Source organism: Haliaeetus leucocephalus, unplaced genomic scaffold (assembly GCF_000737465.1).
Source record: "Haliaeetus leucocephalus isolate CR32 unplaced genomic scaffold, Haliaeetus_leucocephalus-4.0 Scaffold657, whole genome shotgun sequence".
Classification (NCBI taxonomy): Eukaryota; Metazoa; Chordata; class Aves; order Accipitriformes; family Accipitridae; genus Haliaeetus; species Haliaeetus leucocephalus.
Window position 1 is genome coordinate 753247 of NW_010973093.1, and position 21779 is coordinate 775025.

Sequence of the window (21779 nt, forward strand, 5' to 3'; positions counted from 1 at the left end):
TCAGTCCAGCATTGCATCCAGCTGGTCAGCCAGGTCGTCGAACATGTTGCTGATGTCTTCCAGGATGTTCTTGGCCGAGTGCACGGCCCCGGGGTGGCTGGGGAGGAAAGGGAGAGAATCGAAACATCACCCGAAGGCTTGAGGTGCTGACAGGGTAGGGTTGGCCAGGCTGGACCCGACCCTCCCGGTGGCAGCCAGAGCTCAGCACGCAGCCGGACTCGAGCGCGTGTGACCTGGTACGGCGCCGGCATGTGCCCGGGCACAGCCCTTCACCAGCCCTCGCTGAGGGCTTCCCAATTCTGCCTCGAGGTGCTCAGCCCCAGCATTTCCTTCACCCCCAGCGCCGCCTCACCTCTCTGCCTCCTCCACAGTGATCTTCTTCTCGGCCGCCTGCAGCGCAGCGGCCAGGGTGGAGTTGGTCTGCTCCAGCCGCTGCTGGGCCAGGGCGGACCCCGGGGCAGCTGCCAAAGGCTTCGCCGACACCTTGCCGCCCGCCTCCAGCGTCAGCGAGCCGGGATCGGCCGGGGACCTGATCACATCTGGCACCGCCTCAGCGGCCGCCCAGGGAGCAACAGTGTGGCGGGAGGGCTGCAGGACCTGCTGGTAGATGGTCTTGGGCCCGGAGAAGACTAGCTTGGTGGACGCCACGGAGGTGTGCTTGGTGGGGACATCTGCAAAGGAAGGGGACTTGTGGCACGCGTCCTCCTCGCCTCCCGTAACAACCCAGGAGGGAGCCTCGGGCCCCACCGCCACGTTGGAGACACCCCCACAAACCCACGTACCTGGAGCGGGCGTCCTCACCACGGCTGTGCCGAGCAGCTCCGCGGGGCTGGGGGCTTTGGTGGGGCTCGGTGCCTTCTTGATCCCCTTCTCCAGTGACAAGATGCTTTTCTCTATCTCGGCAATCCTGAACTCCACGCTGTCATCGTCAAAGGCATCCCCGGCTAGCCCGGCCCGTGGCGCCGGTGCCGGCACGGCAGGACCCGCGATGCTCACTGCTTGGGCCTGGGCATACTGGGGCGCAGGGCTGGCTCCCCCCTCAGCCTGCCCCGCCATGCTGAATGCCTTCAGCACTGCCTGCAGCGGCTCCCGCTCCCTGCAGCGGGGCCGGCGCTTCACCGTGTCTGACTCGGTGAGGTTGAACTCCAGCACGGGCGGCTCCTTGGCGGCGGCGGGCACCGCTGGCTCCTTCCCAGCGGAGCAAGGGGGCTCTGCCGGCTGGGAACCAGGCTCCATGTCCAGCGTGGCCGTGTCGGCCTTGGGGTGCCCGGTGGGCTTTGGCCGCTGTTTGATGGTTAAGTTGCCTTCTTCTGCAAAGGGGATGCACTCGCTGGAGCTGTTCTGGGAGGATGAAGAGGAGACCCCCGGCTTGGCCTCCTCCTCTGTGTCTGAGCAGGCGTCCTCCCGCCCACCCTGCGCAGCCACCTCTGTCATGGGAGCGCTGGGCTCACTGAAAGTCCGTCTCCGTGGCTTGCTGCTCTCAAAGGGGTCCCTGCCGATATCAGAAAGCGTGGTGCTGCTGGCGTCACTGCCTTTGTAGGACTCGTCATTCACATCTGCCCCGGGAAGACAGTCCTGAGCCACGTGCAGCGGTTTCGGGGCCAGGAGGGGCTTGGGCGGACTCGCCCCCGGCATCCCCTCCAGCGCAGCCGCCAGGCTCTTCACTGTCCTGCCGCGGCCAGCGTCGCCGGGGCTGGCACCCGCATCGGCCACGTCCTGGGGGGCTGCGGGCTGCCGCTCGGGGTCGGGGGGCTGCTCGCCGTCTGCCTCGGCAGCGAGGGCACTGGAGACGGAGCTGAGGCGCTTGGGAGGCGGCGGCGGAGGGCCCTTGCGCTTGGCCCGGATGGCGAAGGACTGGCTGCGGGTCACCTTGGCGTCCGTCTGCAGACAGGCCCGTGGCATCTGGCTGCGGCCCGGCCGCCGCGTCAGGGTGGCGTAGGAGCTCAGGGTGCTGGTGTGAGCCACCTCCTCCTCCTCGTGCTCCCCATCTGACAGCGCGTAGCGGTTCAGGCTGTGCGAACGCTTCTTGTACTTGAAGCCTTCGCTGCCGTTGTGCTGCTCCCCGGCCTGCCAGGCGCCCGGGGCCGCCCCAGCCGTGGGAGGCATGGCAGGCGGCTCCGTGGGGCCGCACTGGCTGTGCAGGTAGGAGAAGGCTTTTTGGGCCGATGTTTGCAGGCTGCTCTTCTGTCCGGAGGAGACAGAGGGGTACGGGTGCGCCAGGGTCTTGGGCTGCTCTGCTCCCAGGAGGGGAGGGACTGTCGGTGATTTCAAGGAAATGTGTGGGTACATGAAGACGTACGGGGCTGTTGCCTTGCTGGGGGTCTGGGGAGGAGTACAGGGGGTGACCGCCGGTGTCCCGGCACCTTTCTGAGCCACCGGCCGGGCGTACTGATCCGTGCCTTCAGGCAGGTTTCTCTCCTTGAGAGGGCTGCCCCCGCCGCTGTTGGCATAGCCGTTCAACCCCTCGGGGGAGACAAGCTTCCCGTAGGGCTCGGGACTGGGCCGTCCCGGCAGGCTGGCCGGGCTCTCCTTGCTGCGGGGCGGTGCGCAGGACTGCCCGCTGCTGCTGCTGCTCTCCCCGCTGCCCAGGCTCTCCTGCGAGGGGCTGGAGAGGTGCCGGGACAGCACGTTGTCCTGTGAGTGCCCCGAGCCTCGGGACCGCACCCCGATGCTCTCCTGGCTCCGTGACATCCCCTGGCTGCTCTTGATGCCGAGCGTCTCGTGGCAGCTGTTGGACATGGCCGTCTGGAGCTCGTAGCTGAGCTCACTGTCCTGGAAGGTTGTCATTTTGGGGGTGTGTGGGGACTGGCACTCCCCGTTCTCCAGCGACTCGATGGTGACAATGTCTAGGGCACCAGGGACTTTGCGTCTTGCCAGAGTTGCTTCTGCTTGGTTGAGGCTTTTGCGGAGGTCTCTGAGCTTCTTGACAGCCAACATGATCTTCTTCTGGTGGCCTGCGGGAAGGTTGATACCAAAAAGGGGCATTAGGTTGGCTCTGGCCCCCAAGGCCTTTGTTTCCTGGCCAGGAAGAGTCATGGTCGCATCACCAACCAGGGCAAAGGCCCCTGGGTTATCCAAACCCTGCCTATGGGAGGAGGCAAACTACAGCTGGTGTCCACCTGGCTCAGCCCAGCTCCAGCCTGCCAAGGAGAGTCCTCAGGGACAGACATGAACTGCCCTTTCCGGGTGCTCAGGACATGCCTGCACCTTCCAGCCTGAGGGAGAATGGGGTGTGGGGACCTGGGTGGGAAACCTGGCTGCCGTGGGCCACCCCAGCACAGTGGCAGGGACTCACCCAGCTTGTTGATGCCGATCTCTTGCAGATCCTCCCACGTCAGGTCTGTCACGATGGTGATGGAGTCGTAGCCGTTGTTCACCAGCTTTTTGTGGTACTGGGGCAACCCAATGGCACTGAGCCAGTCCATCAGGTCAGCCTGCAAAGAGCACGGAGACACAGCCGTGAGCATCAAGGCACGGGCAGCACCTTCGTCCATCCCCTCCCTGCCCCTGGCCAGGAGACTGCTTTTTGGGGTTCCTCCGACTGCATTAATGCAGGCCGTTGCAGCAAGTATTTACTTACAGATCCCGCTCCTGTCCTGTCCTGGGGTGAGACAGCTCTGAGAAAAGACCTGGGGTAAAGAGGGTGCCAGGCCATAGCTGTGGTGCCAGGGACTCACCGGGATGTAGTTGGGCAACCACTCGGCGATGCTGAGCTGCCCAATCTCAGTGGAGATCTTTTTCCTGTGGCCTGGCTTGGTCACACCGATGGCTGTCAGATCCTAACGCGAGCAGAGTGGGGCTGTGGTCAGCAGTGGCATGGGGAGCGCGGGGCAGTGGGTACACACTGCCGACAGCTCCGGAGGTGCTGGCTGGGGTGGGGAAGGACCTGCCTTACCTCTGGGGTCATGCGGCTGATGGTGGGGACGTCATAGCCAGCACTGAGAAAGTTGGCAGTGTACGACTCCAGCTGGAACTCACTCAGCCAGTTGTAAATGGCTTCTGCATCCTGGGGAGAGGACAGGGCAAAGAGCAGCCTGTGATGGGGGCTGCAGGGGCTAGAAGGACCTGGCTGCTCCAGGCAAGATGACAGGATCTCTTTGGGCAAGACCCACCTGTCCCCAGTGTCCTCAAGACCCAGTCCCCTGTGTCCCCAGTGCAGCAAGAGCTGGGCTGAGAGACCCAAATGTGGCCCTCTCACCCAGCACACCAGGTCCCCAGTTGGCCCAGTTACCTTGCCCTCGAGGAGCTGCTCAGGCCGCAAGAACTGGTGGGAGAAGAGCCTGTCTCCAGAGGGGCAGCTGCCTGGGGTCTGGTGGCTCTGTGGCCCTGGCAGAAAGGAGAGAGGAGAACCGTCACAGGGGTGCTTGAGCAGCGAGCAGCCCCCATGGCTGGGGAGAGAGCTGTCCCCAAGGCCCCATGGAGTTGTGACATCCCTCACCTGCCATGGAGGTCAACTGCCCATTGCGTGGCTCCGATCCCAAAAGGTGTTGCTGGAGGTCGTCGCCGGCGGAGGGCAGCGGCTGGGGAGAGGAGGAGTGAGTGGAGGAGGGACCCCCAATCCCCACGCTGGGCTGCTGTGCACAGCTTCACCCAGTGACGGGCTGGCCCTTTGCAAGAGATCTGGGCAGGATTTGGCCCAGGGCCCTTTTTGTCCTCTCAGATGGCACAGGACATGGTGGAGATGCTGTGTGGTACCAACCAGAGCCTTCAGCTCCAGTCGAAAAGGCCAGCTGTGCTATGGGGGGCAACTGGGGACCCCCCAGGAGCATTTCCCTGCTGAGTCCTGGCAGCATATAAGTATTTGGTGGAGGATGCTCAGCTCCTGCAGCCCCTCCTTTGCTAGGAGGTGCAGGAGGCAACAGGGATGGTACTGGGGCTCCATCTCCAGCCCAAGCCAGCCTGGGGCAAGCCTGGGGGAGCAGCATGGGGTGAGCGGGGACTGGTGCCTACCCTGGCATTCTCGATGAGGATGCTGGTGCTCTGCCCGTTGGTGCCCTCGGTGCTCTGGCCGCTGCCGGCACTGCGGATGCTGCCGATGCTGCCCTCGCTGCCCACGCTGTTCCTGTCTCCTGCTGCTTGGGGCAGGCAGGGAGGCTGTCAGCAGCGCCCCGGGATCAGGGCTGACACAGGGCACAGAGGTCCCTGGCAGGGACCCGTGTGCCAACACAGTGATGCCAGTAAAAACCAGCCTCCCATAAGATCCCTCCGGCCACAGACAATGCGTCGGTCCCTCCCACCTCCCAGCGTGCACGACAGACAGAGTGACCTGGGCTGGCAAGGGATGCACGAAGGGGACATGAGGATGCAGCCTGGCCAAGGACACACGGAGGGAAGGGGCTGCTCTACGGGCTCCCCTAAACTCCCTTTCCTTGCGCCTGCTCCCTCTCGTCTGGCTGTTTCCCCGCCGGGAGGTGGAAGGAGAGTCTCCCCCTGTGTCCCCCTGCACAGGCAGGACTGGGAACAGGGGAAGGTCCCCAGCCCCTCTCCCTCCCCAGCTGCACCCCTGACCTGAGCTGTCAGGGCCCGGGGCCGTCCGGGTTAGGGTGAGGTGGCCATAGGGCGCTGGGATGCTCGGGGCTGCCTGGTGAGGACAGTCGTCGGGGAGGTGCTGCAGCCCGCCGGGGGGGGCTGGGAGGGCCCCGGGGGGACCCTGGCGCTGGTGTGTGGGTGCCACACGGGGGACAACCATGCCTGCATTCAAAGACAAAACACGCGTGGTCAGAGCTCGTGCGGGAGGCAGCGCGGGGTGGGGAGATATCTGAGCCTCAACCCCCAAATTACCACCCCACTGATGGCGTGACCCCCCGTTCCCACCCCAGTCCTTCTCTTCCCCCTAGCTAGCCAGGGCTGCGGGGACCTGTCCTACAGAAGGTGCTGGGAAGGCCGGGATGGTTTCACACAGGGGACCGTCCCCAGCATGCCCAGGACGGCCACTGACCTGTTCGCTTGCTGATGACTTCAGCGATGGAGGGGGGGAAGTACCCGACGCGATCAGTGCCTTTCTGAGCATCGTGGATATGCCCCTTCCATCGCCCATCCGGATGCTGCTCCAGGACCTGCAGCGGGGATAAGAGGGATGGGGTTGGTACCTGGGGCCATGGCGGGGCAGGGGAACAGGGAGCAGGGAGCAGCCTCACCGTGATAACATCTCCTGCCCGGACATTGAGAGCAGTTGGGTCGTGGAGGTTCCAAAAATCCTTCAAAGCTCGGACCTTCAGGATTCCTGATGCCTCTGAAGACAAGGGACAGAGGGAAGAAAGAAGGTGCCAGAGCACAGGAAGGAAAGAGAGTGGTTCAGGGAAGGCAGAGGGAGAAAAACAAGAGCGAGGAGAGGGGAGAAGAAAACATCAATACTGCAGGAAGGGCTCGATCCCTGGACGTTGCCCACACAGAGGGCAGGGACACGGGACTGGGATGCTGATGCTCACAGCCGGACTGGTTTAGGCTGTTCAGGAGGAGCACTGGAAGCCCCAGGCAGGTCCCAGCGGGGAGAAGCCCCTCTCAGTGCCAGGCAGCGCCCGGCCATGCACTGGCCCCACCTCACCTCTCAGCAGCTGCTTGATGTCCTTGCTGGCGTGCGAGGTGGTGAACTGGTTCACGATGTCCAGCGCCGTCTGGTTGTAGGTGTTCCTGATGTTCACATCGACACCACCCTGCCCGGGATGGGACATGGTCATGACCAGACCCCACATCTGCCACCAGACCCGTGGGAGACGGAGGAACGAGGGGAAGGGGGTGATGGCTGACCCCCGGGCACTTGTTCCACCGTGCAGCCCTGTCCCCACCGCACTCACCTCCAGCAGCAACCGCACCACCTCTGTTTTGCCGTAGAGCGCAGCCTCGTGCAGGGCTGTGCCCGTCTTTGTCTGCTTGTTGATCTCAATCCCGGCCTTCAGCAGCTGCCTGGTAGGAAGGAGGGAGAGGCATGAACAGCAGGACATGGACATCAGGGCCAGGCGATCAGCTGCTTTGCGATGGGAAGGGGACAAGCCCTTGCACTGCTAAGGCTTTACCAAAGCCCCCAGTAGGGAGGTGGGTTTGGGAGGAAGCAGGACTGAAGCCATGATGGGTTTTTCTGGGATAGGGCAGTGCCCTGGGCTGGCAGGGGGTTACCTGATGATCTCCTTGTGTCCGTTCTTAGCTGCCAGGTGCAGCGGGGTGGTGTAGTTGGGGTCAGTGGCATCTTTGGACTGTCCCTCCAGGAGGGCAACGCACAGATGGCTGTTCAGCAGCAGCTGGGCCACCTGCATAGGGCACAGGGGTAAGCAGCGGGGTGCAGGTACCCCCACCTGCATCCTCCCAGCAAGGGGCTTGCCCTCGGGGCCGATACTCTGCTCCCCATCCCGCAGCTCCCCTCCATTCGCAGCCCCAGGGCTCAGCGGGAGCTGGCCGGTGCTTGGCAGGGCGATGCTGTCGCAAGGGGCCGTAAAAGGTCACAACAGCCAGAAATAGTCTTCCCATAATCAGGCTTTTCAGACCAAGCCCTAAAAAGCTCCAGTCTTTCCAAGCCCAGAGCGACTCTCAGTGTCTCAGGGCAGCCCAGAGGCACAGAGGAGTTATTTTTACTGCCCTGTTTATAGCTGCAGACATTATAGATACTCCAAAAATGGAAATATCCCCTTGGTCACCTCCCCAGTGGGCCACGGGACAGTCTGCCTGGCCATGCTCCAGCCCAGCCCGGTGGTGTGGTGCTGGCTGGGCTGAGGTCTCCCAGAGTGCAGGGCGGCCCCATCCCCACGAGCCGTGCCGGGGACGTCGAGCAGCTGAGCAGGGACGGGCACTCAGGGCTTGTGGGGATTAGCCAGCTCAGCCTATCTGTGCTTAAACAGGAGCAAAGCTGGGGTGGGCAGCGGGAGGCTGCGGGAAACCGGGAGCGAGGACTCCTGGCTTCTCTCCCAGCCTGACGCTGCCCTGCCACAAGGTCAGGAGCAAAACCTGCAGCTCCCAGGTTCAGGATCCAGCCTTGCCCAGCCATGGGAGAAGGCAGGTGCTGCCTGCCAGGCTCCAAGGCTTGTGGCAGAGGGAGAGCGGTCACAGCTGGACCCAGCGCTTTGCTCCCAGAGGAGCCAGCCAGCTCCAGAGCTGCCCCCGGAGAAGTGCCCGGTGCAGGGTAGAGCCCCGCAGCACTCACCTTCAGCCGCCCAAACTCGCAGGCCAGGTCCAGGGGGGTTTTCTTCGCCTTGTTGATGAGGCAGGGGTTGGACTGGTGCTGGAGCAGCATCTCTGACTGTGGGAGAGCAACGTGGTACAGGGGCTCAGCATCATCCCTTGCCCCTGCCTCCCTCCCGCCTGGCACAATGGGGTTCGCCCCCACCCGTGCACCCCCAGAGAGACCTGGAGCGGGTGCGTGGGTGGTGCTGGGCTCTCACTTACCACCTCGTAGTGGCCGTACTGCGCCGAGAGGTGCAGCGGGATCTGCCCGTCCAGTGAGGCCATGTTGACGGAGGCAGAGGCACGCAGCAGCACCCGCACCGGCTCCACGCGCCCCTGCCAGGCCGCGTAGTGCAGGGGTCGCATCCCTGCGGGGGAACGGTGCTCAGCAGGGCTGGATGAGGCCCCCAACCTCGTTCAGAGGGCTGAGCCGGCTGCCAGAGGAACGGGGCCGTGCCGGAGGGTCACCCTTACCATTGCTGTCCTTGATGTCAACGGTGGCCTGTGCCTCCAGCAGCAGCGAGATGAGGTCCAGGCTGCCGCCCAGGGCTGCGTGGTGCAGCGCTGAGAACCTGCAACACAAGGCAGAGCTCAGCCCAGCCCCGGTCCCTGCCATGCTATCCCTAAAGCCCCCACCTGCACAAGGACACAGGGTGACGGCCGGGACAGTCACCAGCTGCTCATGGCTACGTCCCTCCCGATTCCCCATTCCCAATGCTTCAGTTTCCCCACAGCAAAGCAGAGTTAAATCTCTCCATGCTGTCCATGCCCCAGGGCTCAGCGAGGGATGCAGGGACCCTGTGCACCCCGAGACCCCAGTGAGATGGGTCCCTCATCCCCCTGCCCTGTGCGGGGGGCAAGCAGGCAGGATGGACAGCGATGCATCGCCCCTCTCCGCGGTGCAGCCAGGCAGCCCGAAGCAGCGCTGGCTCACAGCATCCAGCAAACGCACCAGCCCAGCGGCTACTCCTGGCCCCTCCGCCAGCCACCCCCTCCCCATGCCAGCAGGGATGCCGGGAGCCCACGGCACAGCGTGGGAGGCCACTGGTAATGAAAGAGCCCTGTGTCTCAGGGCTGTGAAAGGGGCCTGTCTGCCCGGTGCTCCCCCCGTGCTGTCACGTGAAGGACCATGGCTGAGCGAGGGGTCCCCGTGCCGCCAGGGATTAGCCCGTGTGCCGCTCCAAGGGGCGTGGGGGACTCCAGATGGCATCAGCCCAGGGCTCCGATGGGCTCGGCAGTGTCCCAGCCCTGTGCCAGGGACGCAGCTCGGCCAGCAAGCCTCTCCTCCTGATCCGCGGTCCCAGAGCAGAGTCCCTGTGCAGAGTCTCTGGGCGTTGCAGGAAGGACACTAACCCAAGCAGAGAGGGCTGCTCCCTCCTTCAGTGCAGCCACCATGTCCCTGAGCCCACGCCAAAACCTCTGCCTCGAAGCAAGAATGTGGGGGGTACAAAATCCCTCCCGAGCCAACCCTGTGGTGATCCTGCAGGGCCAGCTCTGCCCTGGAGGCGGCTGCACAAACCCACAGTTGCCCACCTCATCATCTCCAAGCCGCGAGCAAGGCGATGCCGAGGACACTGCCAGCAGCACGGCTCTCCCAGGAGGGTGTACTCTGCCATCCCCATGCACGGGTCTCACATCCCCACCATCTCCTTCCTGCACCCCAGTAAAACCCAACTCACCACCCGCACTGTCAATAACCTGCATGCTGCACGTGGCCCTCCGATGGGGAAGGGACCCTTTACCCTCATTCCCATCAGCAGCCCTCCTGGAGCTGCCCAAACACAAGCCCTGTGCCTTATCAGAATCAGATCATTGCTTCTATTATTACATTTTTTTTCTATTAAGCTCCATCTGCACAGTATTATTTTAAGGCAGAGCCATCCTGCACATTTTCAACCCCCCGCTGGCCTGTTAGGACTCATCACAGACACCTCCTCCTACAGAGTCCTCAAAAAGAAAACATGTAGAAATTAGGTACAACAACAGTACATAAAACAATGCTAATAACTCACAGGTCAGAGTTAATTCAATAAGAATAACATGCTTATTTATTTTATGGGCCTTTGTGGTTTCTTTAACTCTCAGTACTCAGCTTATTAAGTGCTTGGATTTTGGAAGTGATGAGCTATACAAATATGCTGTGGTCACATGGCAACCTCATCTTTTCTCTCTTTAACCCCCCCCAAATGAAGGGATTTTGCTCTTGGGATATTAGACACAGGCACAAGCACGTGCAGGCACCGGGGCCGGACGGGTGCTCCTCTGTGCTTCAACCAGCACTTGGGACACAGGCACCGGCTGGACATGCTGCAATCCCTTTTCACCCCCAGACCTACAGAAGGGGACACAGAAGAACTTTACAAAAGATTTTGCAGGATGGATCGAGCTCAGATCCGGGCAGGCGTTGGGTCTGCCTCTGCAGGGCTTGCCCTGGTTTGGGATGCTGCAGGGCTCAGCAGCTACCCTTGAAAGCTTTATGATACGCAGAGCTGCAGAACCGACTGGATATTGGGGAGAGCAAGCCCACCTACACTGGCGGCAGCAGCACCCAGCACCCTGCCAGGGGAGCACTCACCCGTCCGCATCCTGGTAGTTCACATTCAGGCGCTTGGCAGATCCCAGGAGCTCTGCAGAGAGAAGAGGCGAAGGTCAGGGCAGGAGGCAGAGCCCGCGCCACCCCGCATGGCCCCCGGGACCCCCTGTGAACCCCATCCTGCAGCCACACCGACCTCCCAGCGCGCAGAACAGCGCCTGGCCCATCCCGGTGGCCTCTCCTCTCCTCTCACTCCATGTTCACCTCCACGAACCCTCAACGGGCTGACCCAGCTCAAGCTCAGACCCCTTCCTCCCTCCGTCCCTCCTGCCCCATCTCTGCATGCCCCCGGGACGGGTCAGACCCCGCGCAGCTCCTGTCACCCTGGCTCAGTGAGATGGCACTTCCCTCCCCTTTATAGGCAGCAACACCCCAAAACTGCTGAGCAGGGCCATTTTGCCCCCCACTCGGCTCCCTGTGCCTGCCGCTGCCGCCAAGGCCCGGCCCACAGACCACATGGTTGGCATTTTTATGGCCGGGGCAGAGGCTGAAGCCTCTGGCCGTGAATGCGAGGATTGTGCCACCTCGGATATCCCCGTCCCCCCATCTGTCCCTCCCTCCCCTTCGGGGACCACTGAGCGGCGGAGGATGCTCACCCCACCGTCAGCACAGCCTCACGCGCACCCCCAGCTCCCCACTCTTTCCCGCAATTAATTTGAATGAATTCCTTCCTCCCACACAGAGAGGACGTTTTATTCTTCACCGAGGGGTTGAGAGCGGATTAACATCTCTGGAATTCATCCGCCAAGTCAAAAGGGAAAGAAAGGGGAAGGTATGCAGGGGGCAAGAAATGCCGCCACTCCTCCTCTGCCTTTCCAGGCAGCCCCATCGCCGAGCTAGGGAGGATTAAACGCTTTGAAAGGTTTCTGGGCTGTTTCCTATGAAAAATCAAAGTCTGAGAGCCGGGCTCTGAGCCTGGGGTGAAACAGCTGCTCAAACCCCACTAAAACATGGTGGGGTCCTGGGGAAGGAGCCCCCTCCCTCACAGCTGGGCAGATCTCAGGGGCTGCAGCTCCCTCTCCTCCTCCATTCCCTTCTCTTTTCCTCCTCTCCCAAGGTCTCTGCCCACCTCGCATGGCAGATCCCATACAAAGCCACACTCTGCTGCTTGGCCCCCTCTGCCTGAAAGGAGAGCTGAAGAGGGGGGCGGCTCGTTCATCATGCAAATGGATAATTAAAGGAAACCAAGGAATGGTGCGTTCATTACTGCAATTTACAATGTTTTGTAAACAGCCTAATTAACGCAAAATGGGCTTGGAGTGGCTGCTGGTGAAGGACTCCTGACTTGTAGCCACAGCTGAGGGGATCAGGGCAGGATCACCCTAATTACCTCTTCCAGGGGCTGTTCATCTTCAGAATGGCAGCAAGCAGCTCCGCCAACCCGAAAGCCCTTCCCAAAGGAATGGGCTCCCAAAGCCATCACTTCGCAGAGCTCCCACTTTTCCCTCCCAGTCCCGTACTGCCCGAGAGCCCAGGATCTGGGGTCTCTGTCAAGGACAAGCCACTTCCCTCAGCCCCACCAGCCAGGAAAAAATAACATTTCACTTGTAAACGGGCCACTTCTGATGAAAGTCGCGGAGCGACCATAACCACCAAGCCCCCTGGTGCCTCTTTCATGGAGTCAGGATCACGCTTGGGGCGTACGGCAGAGCCAGGAATGGGGTCGTCGGTGGTAGGCAAAGGCCTCATCCTGCCCCTCCAAAAGTCTTGAGACAGATCCTGCAAGCAGGGGGCAGGAAGGGCTGGGAAGAGTTTGCTCCTGGGGGATTTCCAAAGGATGCAATCAAGATAAAATTAAAAATAAACAACGGGTTCCACTAAGCTGTAGGCAATGCCCGTGAAGCCATCACCTCCTGCTCCTTGAGCGATCCCCCAGCCCCCTGCTGTTTAGTCGGGATTTATAAATAGGTATTTTTAAAGGATGCTCTGTGCGGTGGAAACTGAAGGCCAATGCAGGTTTGCTCCCATCAGCTGCAGCTGAAAACTGCCACAGGGTTTGCTGCTCAGAAAGGGTGGGGAGGAGGAAGAGGAAGGGTCCTTACCCACGGCAGGAATGGCAGAGCCTGAACCGTGCGAGCCGGGCAGCAGAGCGGAGTGGGCAGGCAAGGCCGGGAAGATTAGGGCTGGCTGGAGATACCCACTGAGCACAAACACATCCGAAAGAGGCAGAAACATCCCACAGCCCGCGGGGGCTGGTCCTGGAGTTGAGCAATGATCACTATTTGAAGAGGGAAAGCTCACCCCAAAATCCCATCCCTGACCCCCTCCTACAAGGAGACCGGGCTGGCCAGTGGGGTCCAGTAAGCAGGGATGGGATGCAGTGGGTGTCCCAGGACACAGCGGGTGTCCCTGCCCGCTCCCTGGCCCCAGGAGGCAGCTGTCAGCATCTGCACGGCAAGATGCCTGTGTCTCTGCTCCTCTCCCTGAGCAACATTCCTCAAATTAGTTCCCTGCTCCAGCAGCCCAGCAAGGTCAGGATGCAGGGCAGGACCACGCGGACACAGCGTGGGTGGCTGGGAAAGCAGCAGGTCCCAAAAAGCGGCGTCAGGAGCAGCATTCCCTTTGGAGCTCTTCCCAAATGTGAATTCAGTAACTCTCATATCCACCTCGGGCAGGAAGGCAAAGAGTTAGTCCCTGGTTTGTAGCTGGATAAATCACTGCTTAGAGAGCTGGAGGGTTTGCAGCCAGGCTGGAAGGTAAAGCACAGGTAGGAAAGGGGCCAAGCACCCTGGCACCATGGGCACGAAGGCACAAGCAAACAAGAGCGGAGGGATGGGGGGGGAAACAGCACAGCCAGGCAGCCGAGACCCCTTCGCCAGCACCGTCCTGCTGCACACCTCTGCACTGTACAGCACGCTGGGCTGGCAAAGCAACCCCAAAGGCAGCCCTGCCTCAGTGGGCAGCCAGCACCAGGATGGGGTGAAGCAGCGGGGCAGCACGAGGGCTGCCAAGGGGGTGCCACCAGCCCCCGTCATGCTCCTGGGGATGTGGTGACAGGAAGGCGAGCGAGGGGACACTTCCCTGCATCCCTCTTCCTCGTTCCATCCATGTGCTCCTTTTGACCAATTCCCTCATTTTTCTCCCCATTTCTTCAGCCTCTTCTCTCCCTGTCGGTGCCCTGGCAGTTCCAGGCTCCCTGGCCTTTCCCGCCCAGACGTTTTGGGGCTCGGCAGAGGCCGGGCCAAGCTGTTCCCAATCCCACAGCCCTCCCAGACCGGCTGGTTCGGAGGTGCGGCTCCGGCTGGAAGACCGCAGAGCCAGGCAGGGAAAGGGCTGCAGAGTTGGGGCTGATCCAGGCACTGCATTGGGATGGGGTGGCTGGACCCTTCCCAACCACATCGTCACCTCTTTTGGGTTTGCACCAGGGCGGGAACGCTCACGGGCCTGATCCGCACCCCCCCCACTCCCCGCTGGGAGCACACTCACATCCCAGGAAGATCAACCCAGAAAAACACGGATCCAGCGCCAAAATGCAAAAAAGCCTTGAAGGAGATATTTCCAGGGGAAAACCCGGCTTGGTGCACCCTGAGGGTTAACTCCACCTGTGGGTTCCCTCTGCTCAGCCCCGCTCCCCAACACGACCCCTCCAAGGGGTCCTGCCGGGCCCCCACCCCGCTCTGCCCCCCTTCTCCGGCACGTTTGCCGGCGCCTGCCCGGGCAGGACGAGGCTCAGCAGCGCGGGGCTGGGGCTGAGCGAGGCCTCGAGGGAGCCAGCGAGCTTCTGTGCGGCGTCTGGCTGCCAAGCGGCAGGCGGGAAGCACCTCTGGAGCACTCCGGCAAATTGCTTACAAATGTAGGGCCCACGCGCTCCGCCGGACGCGGCAAAGGCGGCGCGGCCGCCCGCTCACCGGACGGGGCTGAGACCCTCGGGGACCCTCGGGGGAAATTGCCGGCCCTTGGCCTTTCAGATCCTCGCTGGCAGAGGGGGCCAGGATGGTGCAGCCCCGCTCGGCGCCTTTCCATCCAGCTCCCCCCGGCCAAGCAGCCCCCTCTGTCATGCTGCACCCGGTGCCTCAGTTTCCCCGTGGGGCTGGGCTGCACCCCCATGGCGGGGATCCCAAGCCAGGCTGAGCTCCCTGTGGGGTGCAGGGGGCACCCGGGAAGCAACCGGCCAGGGCGGGTGCCTCACCCGCACCGTTGGCAGCCAGCCTGGCCCAAACCCATATTTAACCCCCCGGGGCGCTCGCCTGGCGCCGGCTGTGCCGGCTGCGTGGAGCCAGGCGTGCCCTCGCCCAGCCCAGCCGGCATCCCCTAAGCCAGCACACCAGGCACCCTGCATCACCATGTGCCCTTCACCAGAGACCTCGTCCCCACAGGGACACCCTTCGGCTTCTCCCCAAGGTCTCAGAGATGGACATGATCCCTCTGAAGCGCTGAACCACTCACCAGGAAGGACCAACACACGCTTGCCGGAGTTTGGCTGGGGAAGGTAAAGCCTGAATATCCTGTGTCCCCCCACGAAGCACCCCTTGGAGACTCCTGCCCTGGCTCTCACATGGAGAGTCAGGCTCCAGAAAGCAGTACTTTTGTTGTGAACCCCCCAGTTTTGTCCACCCAGCGCAGCCACAGCAGAGGTCCTCCACTGCAAGCCTTTGTCTCTGTGCAGAACAGATCTATAACTGGAGACCCACCTCCTCACCAGAGACTTCTTGAAAAAATACACCTTTCTGCTGGCCCTGTGTCACAGACCCCCATCCCTTCCCCTTAGCCCTGGGAAATTATGTTCCCACACCGCTGGCTGCAAGTATTCCCATGCCATGAGCCTCCCCGCACTGTGGGTCTAAGCATCCCTGTATCACGAGCATCCCTTAATATCCAGCCTGAGTGTCCCTGCACCACAAGCATCCCTGAACATCCAGCCATGAGTACCCTGCACACAGGGATACTCTGTCTGGGCACTGCAGGAACAGCATCCCGCTGCCCTGGGTGGTGGGAGAAGGACCGTGTGCTCTGGATACACCGAATACATGTGCATACCCTCTTGGGAAAATAAAATCCACCTGGGAACTGTCACCACTAAGCCAATAAACCAGCTGGAGGAGCTAATCAGCTGTGATCCTGTAGAGCACCAGCCGTCTCGGATGGTGGTGGCAGCCTCCTGGGGCTGGAGGCGGCAGCTTCACCCGACCTGCCCTGCCTGGCCTCGACCTGCACTGACAGCCTGGGGTGGCCCTGCCTCGGTATACAGTGGGTTCATGCTGGGGCTCAGGAGAGACTCGACGTCTCACCCAAAATCGAGACCCAAAGAGGTGACGTCCATCCCTCTTCTGCAGGAATCACCCTTCCCTGTCGCTCCTCTGTCCACAGGCACGTCCGCTGTGGCCACCCACACCCGGCTCCTCCCAGCGCAGCCTCCCAGCAAACTGGCTGCTTCAGGTGCAGTTTCCCAATAGGTTCAGAAGAGATTCGCCCACTTTGATAGGGAAGGAGCTTGGCCACAGAGACATTAAGAAACTCAACCAAAGTTGCCCAGCAAGCTTGGGACGGAGGTTGGCTCCTGACCCCGGCTGCCTGCCATAGCCACCAGCCCGCACCCCAAACGCTGAGTCCAGCGCTGTGCCCAGCTCCCCAGGCGGGCAGGGGCCCCCCTATTTTCCCCATGGTTATGGTGGGTGACTTTGGTTCCCAGGGTGCTGCCAACCAGGATACCTGGCCGAGCACCCATCCCTGCATCCAAATGCCACGGGTGTCCAAATGCCGTGGGTGCTTTCCTGCCCACAAATGGCCACCTGTACCAGGGTTTGAAGCTTTGCAGCATCCCTGCGGATGGGGGAATGGGCTCCCCACCAACGCCGACAAACAGGTCCTCCATCAAGCCAGGCACTGCGGGGTGGGTCTGACTGGGTCGAAGCCACTGGGTTAACTGGCAGGGATGGGGAAGCTGCAATCAGGGAGGCAGATTCCCATCGACACAGGGCAAACTGGCAGCGATGGGTGAGCGCGACAGCAGGGAGCCCCTTATCTTTTCCCACACTAGCGTCTGGCAACTCCTTGAGAATAGTTGGTGTCTTTGTCCCTTGAGAAACGTACCAAACCCAGGTGCGAGACACACCAGACCTGGCCAGGGCCCTGTCTGCTTTGGTACTGCACAGGCTGTGCGACGGCTGTCGCACCCAAGCCCCACTCCTGGTTTCGGCAGCTCAGGTCCAGCTGGAATAACCCCAGCAGCAACCTGGCAGGAGCTGAACTCCTGGTGGCTCCTCACAGCATCCCAAGGGCTGACACAGCATCCCTGCACTGTGAGCATCCCCATGCCAAAACACAGACTGCTTGTCTCTAACTTCAACAGCCTCCATCATTTACACCTGGCTTGAACCCCAAATCTTAGGGCTTACAGCCACACAGATCCCAAGTTGTCCCTGCCACCAAGTTGTCTCTGCCAATGGCATGTCTAAGTCTCCTCTGGCAGCTCTGCCTCCCTCCTCATCTGTGCTTTCTCCTTCTCTAAGCTCTCCCTTCCTGCAACATGTTCAGATATGATGGTGGATGATGGTGGATGATGGTGAAGGCAGGTGATGGCAAAGGCAGAGGAGTTTGAGAGGTCCAAGGCATCTGCCTTCCTCCCTGGGCTGGGCTGGGGACCCACGACAGGGGAAGGGGAGGGTTTGGGGACACGGCAGCAGGACCATAGAGTCAACTGGGAGCCTTCTTCCTTCTTTGGGAGAGGCTGGGAGCCTTTTTCCCAGGGAAAATCCAACAATTACGTTTTTTAAAGAGGTTGGCAGCAGGAGGGAGCAGGGGCAGCATCCTCACACAGCACAGACATCAATCACTCACCTCAGCCCAGCTGCCCTGGGACCACCAGCCAGACCCCCAATTTCCCCCCACTGCTTCCCCCCCCAAGCAAAGCAGGAAAAAACAGGCAGCTTATTCAAAGCGAAGGCTCCCAGAACAATGAAAGGAAAAGCAGAGTCGGAAACCCTGTCCCCATCCATGCGGCTGGGAAGAAGGTGCAGCTCTTGCCTCTCATCCCCAAGGTTTGTCGGCCACAGTGAGGATGGAGGGGGCAAACACCAAGGCGGGGAAACGGCATCACAGGAGTCCTTTGGGGTTAGATTCACTCCTTGCAAAAGCCAAACATGTGCTCCTGGTTTGAGTTTCAGGCCCCCAATCTCAGCTGCATGGTGGGATGAACGGCGCTTGCTCCCCTTCCTCGCAATAATTTGGGGGTTCGCAGCAGCTGCCTACCCCAAAGTGATGCATCTCAGCCCGGCCCCCCCAGCAAGGGGGAGCAGTAACACTCGTAGCAGTAACATTTGCCCCATGGAATCGAAATCACATCCCCCAGCCCTGGCCAGGATGGGAAGGAACAGCTGGGAAAGGCTTTGGATGGGGGAAGCCGGGCGGCTCCTTCAGAGATACAAGGGCTCCTTTCCCAGCTGGCCGGAGAAACGTGTTACCGGGAGGTGAAGTCACCGTCCCTGCTGGGACCTGGCTATTCCGTTCTCCAGGATATGAACTCAGAGGAGCTGTATTTGCCCAGGGAAGAGGTGGAGCCTTTTCCATTTCCCCCATCCTTCCGAAAGGACAGGACGCCTCCCGAGCGGGAAGAGATGGGGCGATAGCAGCGGGGGCTGGCGGCCAAGCCCGAGCTCTGCCTGCGCCTGCTGTGCATCACCAGGCACACCACAGGGCCAAGAGCCACCCATGGGCTGCAGGACATGGGGACCAGCAGAACATCTGGTCCAGCATTAGCAGCGCACCTTGGCTCCCATTCAACTGGTTCCATACTGGTTCCAACTGGTTCCCCTGGGAGCTGGGAAAGGGGCTGCAGGGCCCTGGTGACCCCCAGGTACCCAGGCAAAGGGGCTGCACCTACAGACACCCTCAGCATTCTCATTAACACGATTAATGCAAATAGTGCATTAATATAATCTGTGGAGGATGCTTGACAGATCAACGACGGCAGAAATAACGCAAAAGGGACTTAGAAGGATTAGGAGAACAAACCCAGGCAGATTCAACCCAGGAAAATTGCAGACTGCAGCATCTGGGGAAAAATAATCCAACCGGCAGACGGTCAATGGGAGGAAGAAAGAGGGGAAGCAGGATGCAGGGGGACGATGAGAGCAGCGTGAGCGCGGGCACGGAGGGAGCTGCCAGCGAGGAAAACAACCTTGGCAGCCCTGCATGGGAGGATGCTGCTTGCCAGGGTACCATTTTCCATTGCATGCCCAGGGCTGTGAACATGATACGGGCTCACAGGGGACATGAGAGGCTAGGGGGGACACGAGAGGCAAGCGGCAGGAGCCAGCAGCCAAAGGGCTTGCCTTGCACAGGAAGATTATTGGCAGGTCAGTAAGTCTGGATTTGCTGAGCAACAGTTAATTAGGGAGGGCGGGCAGGGACGCAGCAACCCACCTACACCTGGAGGGTTCTGACGCTCAAGAGGAGCACGTAGCTATTTATTTTATGGTTCTAACAATGAGCCCCAGATAAAAATTAGAGCAGCCAAGAGCGGCCAGCAAAACCCCGCGAGCTCAAGGAAGTGAAACAAGGATCCAGCCTTCTGCTGTAGCTTGGATGGCTGCAGCAAATCATGCAGCTCCTAGGGGTGGCAGGCCAAGGCGGAGGCTGGGATACAGGGCTGCCATGGCCCTACAGCACTCTGTCCCCATCACTGCCAGCCTGGTACCCACACGTGGCAGCCAGCATCTGGGAGACGCTCCAGCCAGTGGAGCCAATACTTGCACACGATGATGCAGCCGCTGGAAATCCTGTAACATCCTCCCCCTTTGGCCCCCAGCAAACTGCCGTGTGCCTGGAGCAGGCGCTCCTGGGGTGGACAGAGCGGCTGTCCCCACCCTGGATGCTCTAATCTAGGCAAGGCACATACAGGATGGGTGGGGAGGCACCGGGAGGTGAAGCCGCTCGCCCGAGGTCACTCAGAAGGTCAATGGTTCAAGTGCTGTCACTCCTTCCCGAGGCCCCAGTGACCAGGAACAGAATTTTCCCCAGGGCCCCCCCCCCCCCCCCGGGCAATCAACTGTCGGCAGCCGAGGACTAACCTCAGACTGCTGCTGGCAGCTGCGCAGCCGGGGTTTGGAGTCACACACAGTTAAAAATACCTTGCGGATGCCTTTCCTCAACTCTGACCCCAGGAGCCGGTGCTGCCGCCAGCCCCGCTCAGGGACGTGCCAGCAGGATCCCCCGGGATGCACACAGCCCAATCTCTGCAGAGACGGGGCAGATGCTGCCTGGGGACCAGGTTTTCCTCTCTGTGAACCAAGGATTTCCACTCCTGGGGGGCTGCTGCCTCTACCCTCTACTGCCAAACCGAAATGAGAGGCTCTTTGCTTCCTACAGCCGCCTTCCAGCAAACGATGCACAAGCTATCCAGCTCCACCTGAATTGCAGCCCAGATCTGAGCAGCTTGAGCAAACCATTTCCTTCCCTCCTAGACAGAGCCGAAACGTGGCCTCCGGCTCCTGCTGGTCCCAAGGGATGCTGGATGGGCAACTTCTCCCGCAGATGCCATGGTGCTGCAGCCATTCATGGCATCTGCATTGGGAAAGAGAAAGAGGATCTCGCCCAGCAGTGGCTGCTCAGTGCTCCCAAGCCATGAGGAATGGGAAGGGTCCCTCTCCAAATCCCCTCTCTGGTGGTGGCAAGGGCACAGAGGGCACCCGTCTCTCCTTGCTGCTCCCATGTGCTGCACAAGGTTGCCTACCCAAGCAAGCAGGAACCGCCCAGCTGCTCCATGCTGCTGCCAGCAGGAAGGGGACAGGAACAGGTCCATCCCCAGTGGGCAGGAGCCAAGCTCCCTCCAGCCTGGGACAAGCAGCTCAAGAGAGATGAACCCACCGCTGCTCTCCTTTCCCTGCTAAGGCCAGGGAGGGCAGTGTGGCTTTGCCTGTGCCCAGTGTGAGGGCTCTTTGCCAGCCGGGTCAGACCCTCTGGCTGCCCGCCCAGGTTTCTGGCTTGCCGGGCAATGCCACAAAGTGGGAGAAGCCATCGCCAAAATCCTGCGAGCATCTGGCCGGTGGCGCTTTTCTTGTGCCTTGGCTGGAGCGGAATGTTTTCGTCCAGCTGCAGCAGTGAAGGATTCCCCCAGGACCCCATCTGCAGGGTACAGGAGAGGGACACGACAGCTCTATCACTATGACACCCTGCACCACCCTGCGTGTCCCCAGGTGGAAGCAGCAATCGCCAATAAATGCACTTAGCAGCCGGTGACGCTGTATGTCCCAGGAGAGGCATCTCCCCATCCTTGTGGTGGAAGCAGGAACCTGCACCAGGACCCCACGCCCGTCTCGCCATCCCGATGGGGGCCTCGGCGGCTGCCGAGTTATTCCGGGTGCTGCGTTCCTGCCCCCCTCCCCTCATCCCAGCTGCTCCAGGGCCGGCAGGGAGGGTGGCAAGTTCCTCCCATTGCCCAGCCCAGGCACTGGAGCCGGCTGGCAGCTGCTCGGGGACCAGCTGGGGACAAGGGCGACATGGAGCAGCCCCGTCCCCCCACGCACTACAGGAGGGACAAGGGCTGATTTACAGCAAGGTCAAAGGCATCAGAATACAACTGTGATGGATAAGGCGGGGGTTGGATCTAAGGACCCCCAGTCCAGCGTGAGCTCTGGTCAGCAGCTTCCCACACGGGGACGGGGAAGGGGGTTGCGGGGCAGCACATCAAAACCTCCAAACCCCTAAAGAGCAGGCCTACCTTAGCACCAGAGGTAAACTGAGGCAGGGGGAGCATCCCCATCCCCTCATGAAACCAAGGTCGTGCCCAGCTTCCCGCAGGGACCCCACCGCCAGGTCGGCCCCCTCCATCCCGTCCCCCTGCCTCGGCGCTCCCCACACCCCGGCACGACCGAGCAGTGGTGGGATGCAAGCCAAGGCCTGCCCGCTCCCTGGACCCCTGCCGGCAACCCGATCTGTTTACGCCTTTCCAGCACGGCGGGTGCGTGTCGGGAACGGCCCCGGCAAGCCCGAGTTGGCGGAGGAGGCAGGACATGGGAGCTGAGCACAGAAACCCCCGCCTGCTGCCTCGCAGCATCGCGGGGGGGGGGGGGGCCAGGGGGAAGAACTGCTCAGCAGC

At 61.4% G+C, this 21779-nt stretch overlaps 1 protein-coding gene across 1 annotated transcript in view; it reads right to left on the minus strand.

The window, feature by feature from the left end:
* The window catches only part of CASKIN2 (CASK interacting protein 2), a 30104-nt gene continuing 8325 nt past the window's right edge, over window positions 1–21779 (minus strand). The window contains exons 2-19 of the mRNA XM_010579474.1: window positions 10727–10778; window positions 8626–8723; window positions 8374–8519; window positions 8132–8227; window positions 7114–7244; window positions 6795–6903; window positions 6545–6653; window positions 6138–6232; window positions 5939–6056; window positions 4951–5075; window positions 4439–4520; window positions 4232–4326; window positions 3896–4006; window positions 3678–3779; window positions 3296–3434; window positions 1249–2954; window positions 353–1185; window positions 1–97 (exon numbers count right to left, since the gene is read on the minus strand). Of these exons, the coding sequence (XP_010577776.1) occupies window positions 1–97; window positions 353–1185; window positions 1249–2954; window positions 3296–3434; window positions 3678–3779; window positions 3896–4006; window positions 4232–4326; window positions 4439–4520; window positions 4951–5075; window positions 5939–6056; window positions 6138–6232; window positions 6545–6653; window positions 6795–6903; window positions 7114–7244; window positions 8132–8227; window positions 8374–8519; window positions 8626–8723; window positions 10727–10778 (4244 nt within the window). The remainder of the gene's footprint in view (window positions 98–352; window positions 1186–1248; window positions 2955–3295; window positions 3435–3677; window positions 3780–3895; window positions 4007–4231; window positions 4327–4438; window positions 4521–4950; window positions 5076–5938; window positions 6057–6137; window positions 6233–6544; window positions 6654–6794; window positions 6904–7113; window positions 7245–8131; window positions 8228–8373; window positions 8520–8625; window positions 8724–10726; window positions 10779–21779) is intronic.